Here is an 11,098-nt window from a genome sequence, read left to right as displayed (position 1 = left end):
TAGCACTACAAATCTTTTCTAAAATAAATTAATCCTAATTCTTCTTTTGAGTATTTCTATGACTTGGCTAATGTTTAAAATGCAAATTACACAGCTGCTTCGTCAGGCTCATACTTCACCCGCAGGAGAGCTGGGGCGAGTGCTGTACTTGAGTGAAGTACTGTGAAAGCTGCAGTTTAAAATATTACAGTGTAATCTTGGGTTTTTTTCCTTTTCCCAAGAATTTAAATTGTTTGGTGTAGACAGATAACTGATTCGATGTTGTGTCTTTCATTCAGCAGAGATTTGCTGTGTGTTGTTGATAGATTGTGTGGTGTGTGTGGGGAGAAAGGGAACATAAGTCACTGAGCTGAATTCCTGTCTAGAGTACAAATGGCAGGTTAGTGATAAATCCTGGTCTATCACCGCTTGGCTATTTTTAGTAATTAGATCATGATTACGAAACAGAAATATCTTGGTAATTGATCAAGTTACATAAAAATGCTAATCCTTTCGCATAATGGTTTCTTGAATAGTATAAACACCGAGCAGCACAAGGTCAGCAACTCTCAGGAGACAAAGACTCTTTACACTAGTGCACATTGTGACCTTCAGTATTTCTTTGATTTTAATGATCTGTTTTCCATTCTTTGGAACACAGTTTTACTGAATGGGCTTCTCAAAGTTTCTTTGAAGTTGTATTCACAAATAATCATTATTTTTTACTCTTTTGTTACAAGTTTGCTGTGTCCCGGTATAAAGCTTAGTCTTGAAAAGTACCACTAGTCTTAAAAATCTGGATGGTAGGAAGGATTTGGGCTTCTGCAGGGCTACCTGGTTGAGAATGGTGTTAGCTGGCATAGTGGAGAGATATGAACAATTTACCTTTGATAGAGGAAAAGGGATTGCTCTTTTTTAATTGCATAAAAGACACTAAAGTCTTTTTCAGGGTTTGGGAGAGGTTTGGATAAGCCGTATGTGAGCTGATGTTGATACTAGGTTATTCATAGATAGTAACAAGATTGACATAGTCTTGCTAATATTTTATCAACATTTTTCACATTGTTGTGACCCTTGTGGTGTTACAAATATACTAGTAGATGCATGTAAGTTGATGCTCAATCAGCAGAATAAGGTTCCCCAAACTTACCATGAAATCCATGTAGGTAAGTATGCACACTTGATTGTTTGGGCTCTATAAGAAATAAATCCTTAGAGTTTTCTTGAAAATTATTCCCTTGATGTTCTGCCAGGCCAAACAGGTTGTTAGAAAATCTTGGCAAATTGCTAGAAAGGTTTTCTTTATAAGAATATTGGTTTGATTTTAATAATAATGAACGTTAACTTCATGTTCTGGTGTTGACTTTTTTTCTTTTACCGTGCCTGTTGCTTTCTGTAAAAATTTTAATATGGTTGGTGAGAGCTGAACCTAGCAAAAATAACAACTGTTAATTAAGCTTTACCTAGTCTAAGTGTGATCTGGCAATCACCAGGATCTCACTCAATTCATTTGCAGGACACTTCTGCAAGGCAAGCTGAAGGGGTCAGGATCTCTTATGTGAGCACCTCAGCATGCCTAGTAGGTCCAATGCACCCCAACTCTTTAAACAGACATTATATTTGTGCAAGATCTGCCCACGCAGTGAGTGGAGACCCTGTAGCCACACCTGTGGATAGCCCTGGGTTTTTTCAGCCTCTGTTCCTGTGTACTGAACACAGACACTTCTTTCATGTCCACCTGACTAAGCCACAACTTCCAACATCTTCTCTGTTATCCCCTGCCCAGCTCTCTCCACATCTTCCTTGCCCAGTCTATGTCCCTATGATTACCTGTGGACCTTCTCAAAACACTAAATCTTTTCCCAGCTAGGGTACCTTAATCAGCTACTTGTCTTCCCTCTCCCACCCTCTCAGTCCCCAACTTCAAATTAACCTGGTTTCCCATGAGCTCTGGCCCTTTCCTACCCTGTTGCAGGCTGCTTATCCTTCAAGATGTAGCAGAGACTCTGAAGTGCCATCTGGCTCAGTTTTCATAGACACCTACTCACTTCACTCCTAGGAGCTGTGTGTAATGGTGAGAAAGGACAGGCAACGTCTAAGCAAACCAATTACTGTTGAAATACACTCCACACGGATGGTCAGCAAGGGAAAGATTGCTTCCTGCCTTCTTCTGCTGAAAGGGAACTGTCTCAATAATAGTTTGAAAGCAAGAGGTGTTTCCTTCTCCGCATTTGCTGCTGGCATCTTCTGTGCTTGGCTGGGTTTCCATCGTACCCAGCTGCTCCTGCCTGGTGGTGACAACACTTCCCTTCCATATGACAGGGGGAGATCAGGAAAGTGAAGGGAGATATTAATTTTTCTGCTTTCTCCCATCTGGTATTAAGTACTTGAGAGAAAAATAAAGCAGTGGTTATATATTCTTGATCCTGGGCAAATAGTATAAGTCTATGCACCAGTTCCCAACTTGCCAGCATGCATTGTTATTGCTGTGCTACTGTTACATTGGTTATATCGTTAGGGTCCATGACAAAATCTAATAATTCCCCTCACTTATTTTATGCATGACTTGTGTTTGATGCTTCATGTGTTGGTACAGATTCCAGGATAGACACATAAAATTAAACAGCTGATAATCAGCCAAACATCATTCTGTCATACTTTTAGGTAATTAACATGTGTATGTTGATAGATTTAAATCCTCTCCAGAAACCTTTGTATTAAATTTCATTCGGGGCTGAAAATGGAGAATCTCCAAAATTTCAGTTTAGCTGTTTATATTGCCAAGTGAGGCAAAAGAAGGTATGTGTAACTGTTGAGGCTTTTGACCGAGATCGTTCATCCAACACCTGTACGCTCTGCACTCGCTGTCTTTTGCAACCAGGGACCTTGTGGGTGACCACAGGAGAGGGGCTGTGTGAGAGTGCTGTTGTGGTGCACAGCCGGACACCACGCATATCACAGGTATTGGCAACTACGGATGGAAAATGTCAGATTTACCAGTTATTTTACCATGCAGGCCTTTCTATTTCTGCAGCTTGAAGCTATATTCATTCTGTCGAAATGTACATTTTCACATTGCTAGTGGTTTTGTGCTACTTTTGTTTTCCAATTACATGAGAAAGAAACCATTACTTCCAGCCAATGAAGTAAGGAGAAAGAAAAGTGATTTTCAGTCCATCTTACTACTAACCAAAGTGAAATAATTGATCCAAAATGATTTTATTCCAAGTCAATCTAAAACTTAATATTTAAATTTGCAGTTCTTGTAAAAAATAAGGAGAAGCTATGAGGGCAGACTTCTTTCACTCCAGAGAACTGTAGTTTGGATGCTCCCCAGGATGGTGGAAGAGCTGGTTTCACTTTGTGCTTCCAACTGGAAGACCAGAGCCAGTGGCTCCCACGGGAGCTCTCTGACCATCGGGCTTTGGTAGCTCAGCAGTGGGTACTCTTGCTCCTGCTGCCACCACCGTTTTCCTCCAGTGGACACATTTTTCTCTCCACTCTTTTCGCTCCTGAAACTGGTCAGGTTCTCCTCCCAATGGTCTCAGTTTTCTAGTTTGTTTTTTTAACCCTGTGGAATTGCCTGTTTTCCTTTTATTTATTCTTTAAATTGCGGTCTCCTGGATTCTGATTTTTGTTTATTCCACCTGCCCCCCCAAAAAACCCCAAACATACATCTTTGTTTCCAAACAGACTGTGGTTCTGCATTGGTAACAAAATGTTTCTAAGCCAGTAGGCAACAAAGAAAGGTTCCTCAGGGGGCAGAGAGGTTTTCTGAGTGCAGCATAATTTCTAAACAACATCAATTTAACCTTTGCAGAAGAATTTACTTTAACCTAGAGAAAAATGCTTTGTACAGTTTAGGCTGACATGTATGGAAAATCTAATAATAGAGATTTAAAACAGAACATTGCCATAAATTTGAGTGAATAAAAATAGGAAAATCTTTTCTTAGAACTTTCAACAGTACAGGGACCATTAGCACAGTAAGGGCACTGTTATGCCTTATTAACAGGTACTGTGGTGGAAAAAGCTTTCCGCTGAGCAGCTTCATTATTTTATGTTGCAGGGTAGTGGCTGTCGTGTGAAAAACTGTTGCCATCATCCTAGCTCTGTGTATATTGTCCTCGTATGTACAAACTGCACTTTAAAGTTATAATAGAATTTTAATCCCTGGTTTACTAAGGGGAGGGGAGGAGAGTTGCCCTTTTTTTTTTTGTCAAAATATAGCTTGATATTTTAAAACAAAAGAATGAATGACTTTTTAAAAGTGTGTAAGTAAAGCTAATTCAATCACTGCTCTTCATGCTGCTCGAGTCAATTTTTTGGCGGAGTTGGAAGGACCATACCCCCTGACCTGTGTTGTATGTACTTTATTTGTTTTCTTGAAGAAAGTAATTGAGCAAATGTCTTTAAAAAATAATCTTTGGTCAAATTATCTTTAGATTATTTTTTTTGTGACTCATGTGAAGCACCTTGGCTTGAACAGCTAAAACAAGCATCAGTTCTCTCAGAAGCAAACCTTTCCATGTGGTTAAAATAGTAGATGTGTAAGCAAATACTAGGTTTTAAAAATCTTTTCCAGTTGTCTTATTTGCAGACTCTAGATTATTCCTGATAAAGTAATCAATATAAATATAGCTTAACTGCTGCAAGTCTGATACAACTCTCCCTTTTTAGTGGAGAGTGTGTTTTAGAAGAGAAAAACTGCATGTTTAATCCATGAACAGCCTACAGCACTTCCGTTAAAGCCTCAGAATGCAGTTTTCTCCTCATAATCATGGAGGTAACTTGCATGTGGGCTTAACGGGGCCAAATAAAGCCAGGAACCCAGAGAATGTGCTTTGCGGGGTAAATATGCTTTCCTTGGTGTACTTTCCCTTTATTCCCCTGTGGAAGTTTGGCAGGGACACAGGAGAACTTCCTTGGGCAGCTGTGGGTGACGACAACCCGTAGGAGCAAATACTCACGGGTGAAGCACTTCTTCAGTCTGGGTCTTTGTTGGTGTCTGAAAATCTGAGGTTCTCCAAACAGCTGTGGAAATTTTGCTATGTGCAAGCAAGAGCAGGGCATGCCAAGGGGGAAGAGTTGTTTGTGGCTCCCCAGGCTGGGCATCGCTTTGTGTTCCCACCTGGAGGGCAGCCTTCATCAGGGGGATGCCAGTTCCATGGGGTTTTGCAGTTTATTATTCAGGTATAATAAATTATCACTAGAAAAATATATCTAAAAGCTCACCATAGCTATCCTGACAATGTATGAAACAAAAAGCAGGGCTGTACCTCAAGCCCTGAGGACCCATGGTTACTGACACAAGGAGGGTAAGACTACTCGCGAGGACTGTGGTAAGGGAACAGGCCCCTTTGGGAGGGCATGCAGAGCACCTGCAAGTTCATATGTCTTCATAGGGCTGTGCTGATCTAACATTTCACCACTGCTGGTGCTCTAGCTTCAGTCTGTCCACATACCTGGCATCAATACCTCTGTGTCTCTGATCCCACGCAGGATGGTACCATGGGTGCGGTCCCATGACATCTGGACACAGCAGCCAGACCTGGGTACTGGTAATGGGGTTTGTCCACACCCCCAAGCCTGATCAAGGGTGAAGCACGCTTGGGGTTAATCCAGGAGGTCTAGTTGGGAGGGAAGAAGAGGGAAAGGGGCCAGAGGCAGCTCTGAGGACCAGGCTGTTACACCTTGTGGAGGCTGGAAAAGCTCTTTTGCTTTCTTTCCTCATATGCGTCTTTGGTTGTTTCTTCCTGAGCGTATTTATTTTCTGTTTTTCTTTCTAGTTTCAATTCAATAATTTTTCTTTCTCTCTCTCGGGTTAATAGGCCAGTAAAGCAATGAAAAGTGAAAAATTTCAAGCACTTTTGTTTACTGATGTGAGAAGGATCATAGAAACAGCTTTGTCCAGTTGTACTACATGAACTCACCAATTCTGAGTAAACTAACATGAGATCACAACAAGGTATGTGACTGATTTCTCATCCTGCCTGTCCTGTTGCCTGCTTGGAAATGTCAGGACCTTAGGAAATAACATGAAACGTATCTTTAATATATATACCTTGAATAGCACTTTGAAAATCACACTGATACTTTAAAACAAATCCACTCTCTTCTTTGTCTTTAGTGCTGATTACTACTATCAGCAACGCTGTGCTTGCCAGGGAGATAATGTTCAAGCTGAAACTGCATTTCTTGTTTGTGGTGGAAAACCCAAAGACTTCGAACACCTGACTTGCACTCAAAAGGTGGAGGGCACCATGAGGTGCTGTGACTGTTAGAAAAGGAAACTTCTACTAAAATATAGATTTTACATCCTTTTGAAATGTGGAAAAGTTCTTCCAAACAATTATTAAATAGAATTTTAAAAGTAGCTGTTTGCTCTAGCATGGAGGAGCAGACAGCCGGTGGGATGCAGAAGCAAGGAGGCTGGGGGCCAAGGTAGCCTCTCTCTCCCCCTGCCCCTGAGCTCTGCAGCGTATTCTTCTGCTGTCCTTAGCTCTTTCCTGATCAGATCTATCAAATTAAATACTTATTTTATTGTAAGCTTTTATTTCATTCTGGTTTTATTATTCAATGCTACATTCTCCCAATGTTCTGAAAACCATTTTGCCTTTGAGAAATGAGACTTTAAGCGTAAGATACGCCTGAAGAAATGAGAGCAGAAACAACAGAGGGAGAGGGAGAAATGTAGCAAGATGGTTTTGCTTTTTGGACCATTAGCTTTCATTTATGATTTTGGGCAGTTCTTTATGGGATGGGATTCATTTCAGTACACTTTAATTGCTTAAAATACAGGCATCTATCCTAAGCTAGGGAACTGGGCTGCCCATAACCAAAGGAAAGCAGTGGATACCACCAAAGGGGGATTTATCCCTTTAGGGTAGGTATCTAAAGGTGGTAGGATGGACCCTGTGGGGATCCCTGTCTTTCTCCATTGACTATAAAGGAAACCCAGATGATTTCTTTAGATTAAATACTTATTTTTCACATGGCAAGAATAATCTCAGGCTCAAGTAAGTTTACTTCTTATTTAATCTTTAAAGAAATCTAGAATTTTTTTTTTTTTTCTGATGTTTTTCACATTTTCAATACAGGAGAAAATAACCGTATACCCAAACAGCCATTTTTATTCAGGAAATCTGTTGGAGGAAAATATGTACCTGAAGGGGCTGGTGCCAACTGCCCATCAGCCGTCATCCTGGGGCCAGGCTCCGAAGTGTGGCGGGTGCCTCTGCTCCTGCCCTCCTCCCTCACTGCTGGCTGGTGTCTGTGAAGGGAATACATGCCAAAGTACCAGCAATTCCCGTCCTTTGTGCCTATTAGGGATATGCCTTGGGCCTAAGAAATGACAACTGTAGGACCTGTGATGACTTGAAAAATCACGCAGCAATGCTATCTACCCTCCAGCCAGCACGGGATGAGTGATAAATCCAGATCCTTTACCAGTAGAGGCATTAAACAAGCAAGAAAAAAGTTTCTTAATCCTTGCCTCAAGCAGTTTAAAACCTCCTTCTTGCTTGGGATCTTACATAAATCAAAACACAGGACTGACTATATTCTGCAAGTAAATCTTCCTTGATACTTACTTCTCACATAACTTCTCTGTAACAAATTCTGAATTCCCTACCAAATATGCCAATAAAACGTCAACCATTCTATAATTTAGTAGCATAATAATAATAATACTTTCTTCAGTTATGTCACTCTTTCAGAAAGCAGTTGACATACTGCTTACACATAAAAAGTAAAATTAATATCTTAATATATCATTTAGTCTTTTATTTCTTAATATTGAAACTCACTAAATATAAACTATCTGTCCAACAATTAATCATGCATGAATACAAACTGAATGGAGATTAAATTAACCTAAAAAAAAAGTCTCCCACAAGCAATTTCCACATGCACTTGAGGAAAATAATTTCAAAAAATGTAAGTATATGAATTATTTCTGCTAGAATGAACAGTCATAGTAATTGTAGAGGACACTTAGTACTGAGCTTTGCAATAGGATTAAAGAACACCTCTCTTTTTTTTTTTTCCTGAAAAGATAGGAACTACCAAAAGAAAAATGCTGATTAGTTTATAAAACATATTTTGCACATATAGAAAACCTTCTTTTTTACAGGCAATCATGAATTAAGACTTACAAGCAGTCAGAGGAGAATTGATAACAAATATATCACAACTAAATATGTATACCCAAGACAATCTGCCATTCTGAAAACTGGAAGCAGTGCCACAGGTTTCAGCAAAGACACCAAAAAGCAGCGACCAGTTCTGTGCATGAGCTGGTGAATGCCATTTCAGATCTTCTCCATCACCATGTTTCCCATGACTGCAGTGTACCCCACACACCACCCTGCTCTGCTCTCGCTGCTGTGGATGGTTACAGACAAAGCTTGTGCTGAAATGCAAAGCTGTGACTCAAGTTGCTATGTTGTCTTCAGCTTTAAATTGAAAAAAAACACTGCTCTCAGCAGTGATCCAGAGCTTGAGCTAGTCTGAATCTAGCTCCACAGGTCCATATGGGTGCAATCACAGCTTTCAGGTGGGCATGTTTACAGTCACTTCAAAACCCAGTCATCCCTTCCAGATCATTTGCACCTACTGTGAGGAGTCATCCTTTCTAGCCCACGTTCAGATAAACCAGTGCTACTAGACTTCTGAAGTTAAGTAGCTGTAAAGACTTTGACATTTGATTGCAAACCAGACCAACTGAACAGTTGATTAATTAAGCAATTAAAGAGTTGTTTGCCAGCACTTTAAGAAGCCCAGCCTCCTCTTTTCAGTTGCATGGACTTTTTCTGCCATGAACTTAACCTGTCACAATTTTCTTTCACTGCACATATTTGCTGATGCCAGAAGCTCCGGCAGAGAAAGTTCACAAATCAAGCCTTTGGCAGGTTGCAGGCTGGGTCTCATTCTCACCTACACCTTGGTGCCTCGGGGGACACCTGTCTTCTCCAGCTGAAGCACACAGGTATGCCTTTGCTTGCTTCCCTCAGTCAGTTGTGCTCATTTCCAGATGAAACATTTCACTGTCTGAAACCCAGGTAAGACCTCTTCAGTATTTAATTGCCTGCTAAGCATGGAACTAAAGTATGTTGGGGTTTTGCTGGGCTGTTTCTCTGTTAAAGGGAGTCATGTTTAAAGAGTATTGTTGGTATTGATGTTGGAGAGGATAGGGACTAGGACGTGTACTTATCAAGATTACTCTAGTTGTGGATACCTATGTTTCGCTACAGTGCTGTTGCAGTAGTTGCAGCCTAAGTCATCTCTGAGTCTGTCCATTATTCTGACAGTATAAAATTTAAAGTCCAATATAGCAGGAAAATGCTCGGGTTTGCCTCAGACACCAGCTCCACTGCCAGCTGTCTCTGCAGCTGAGGAGGCAGGCGCAGCTGTGCAGATGCTCACCAGCATCATCTCCCCGTCACACGCCAGGCTCCCTACAGTCATGGCAGTGAAGGCAGCTGACGTGGCATGAGAGGCTGGTGACCCTGGATAGCTTTCCCTACCCGTGGATGCTGAAATAGCCATCTAGGTATGGCTGTTGCGTCATGTGCTGTGTAGAGCTGCATGAACCAAGCCTACCTGGAGCCTATAACATCTGAAATACTTTGAATGACTTTGCTTATGTTCCCCCTACTCTTGGAGGGATATTTTATTCTAGCTCATTCGGCACAGTGACAGCTGTGTGAAGATGAGGAAAAGAACAGAGCCAGGGAGCAGCACTTTGTGCATGTTTATGCAGGGATGCAGCAGCAGCTGGAGCTGCATCAGGGTATGCTGGCCTTGCTGGATGGAGAAGGAGGTGGAAGGCACAAAGATGGGAGCAGGCTGTGGTTTGAGAGCTCTGGTGGCAGAATGCTGGGTTGGTTTTTATACCCATGGCTGCCTTCTGTTTTTCCAACAGAGGTGTTGTGTTGGCAAGTCTTACTTTCCTCCAGGTGAGCAGGAAGAGGAAGGATGTGAAGTAAATGCCACAATGAACCTCCCTTGGATTTACGCTGAGGTTCCCCCGTACGAGTCTTTTGCATTGATTCTGATGTTACCTGTTTTTCTTCGCCATACTTTGAGATGCCCTTGTAATCTTGTCTCTGCCAAAATTCATAGCACCTGACATCAGGCATTTCTTAGTGGCATCTTCATTAGGACCTCGGTCTTTGTTTTAATTTAATTAAAAGAAAAAAGAACCTCCAGGGAAGGGGTTAGGTCTGTGCAAACAGCCCTGCTGAATCTAGTTAGGATTAAATAGCTTGTATTTGAATGCTACAATATTTTTGCTAATAACATTCTGGTTTTATTTTACACTAAGTACGAATATGTTTTCACAGTCTTCTCTGAAAGCCCTTGTGAGGTGTCCCTCTGTTTTCATCCTGTTTTCAGTGCCGAAATTTCAGTCATGAGAAGTTTTTGCAAGAACAAAATCAAAGCCAGGGTTTCCTTTTAACCTTTATATTTTTATTATGGCTCTGCCACTTTATTAAAGGCTAGCCCAGGTTAAGCCTATGTGCAAGGGGTGCCTTGGCGAAGCAGAGCACCGAATAACCCACCAATTCATCTTCTGCAGTGGTACCAGTTTGAGTTTCCTGGGGAGACATGAGGCTGGGGCTGGCCATCCTGCTACAGCTCAGTAAGTACACATGTTACAGTTACTCAGACTAATTTTGAAATATTACCATGTGATTTACATATCTCCAAAATTTTGTTAGAGTGCTGCTTTTAAGTACTCTAGTAAGACCCATGTGACAGTGAGTCCTTATTCCCCACTCTCCTGCCTGGGAGTTATGAATGATATGAAACCTTTAAGTATAAAGATATGATACGTGTTGTAATTGAGTCTGAATCAGGTCCTGAAAGAGGCAAATCAATATTTTCTAATGAATAATGAGTGTGGTTCTGCATAAATAAAGAAGAGCAGGCTAACCAAACTTATGTACTGCTTTAAACCTAAAGAGTCAAGCGTCACTCATAATCTGAAGTATAGCCTGAGCCATAGACTGAAATCTGGCTGTGAAATACTGTATTTTTACTGTTGTAATTGCATTAATGTTTCTAGTGTTCTGTAGGATATTCATGTATCGATTGTTTGGTTTCTTAACTGCAT

At 41.0% G+C, this 11,098-nt stretch overlaps 1 protein-coding gene across 1 annotated transcript in view; it reads left to right on the top strand.

The window, feature by feature from the left end:
• Positions 1 to 10,590: 10,590 nt before the first annotated feature.
• The window catches only part of LAMB4 (laminin subunit beta 4), a 44,968-nt gene continuing 44,460 nt past the window's right edge, over positions 10,591 to 11,098 (top strand). The window contains exon 1 of the mRNA XM_056339462.1: positions 10,591 to 10,624. Coding sequence (XP_056195437.1) covers positions 10,591 to 10,624 — 34 coding nt within the window. The remainder of the gene's footprint in view (positions 10,625 to 11,098) is intronic.

The sequence above is a fragment of the Falco biarmicus genome, chromosome 5 (assembly GCF_023638135.1).
Source record: "Falco biarmicus isolate bFalBia1 chromosome 5, bFalBia1.pri, whole genome shotgun sequence".
In the NCBI taxonomy this organism is placed as follows: domain Eukaryota; kingdom Metazoa; phylum Chordata; class Aves; order Falconiformes; family Falconidae; genus Falco; species Falco biarmicus.
This window is presented reverse-complemented; position numbering and strand designations above follow the sequence as displayed.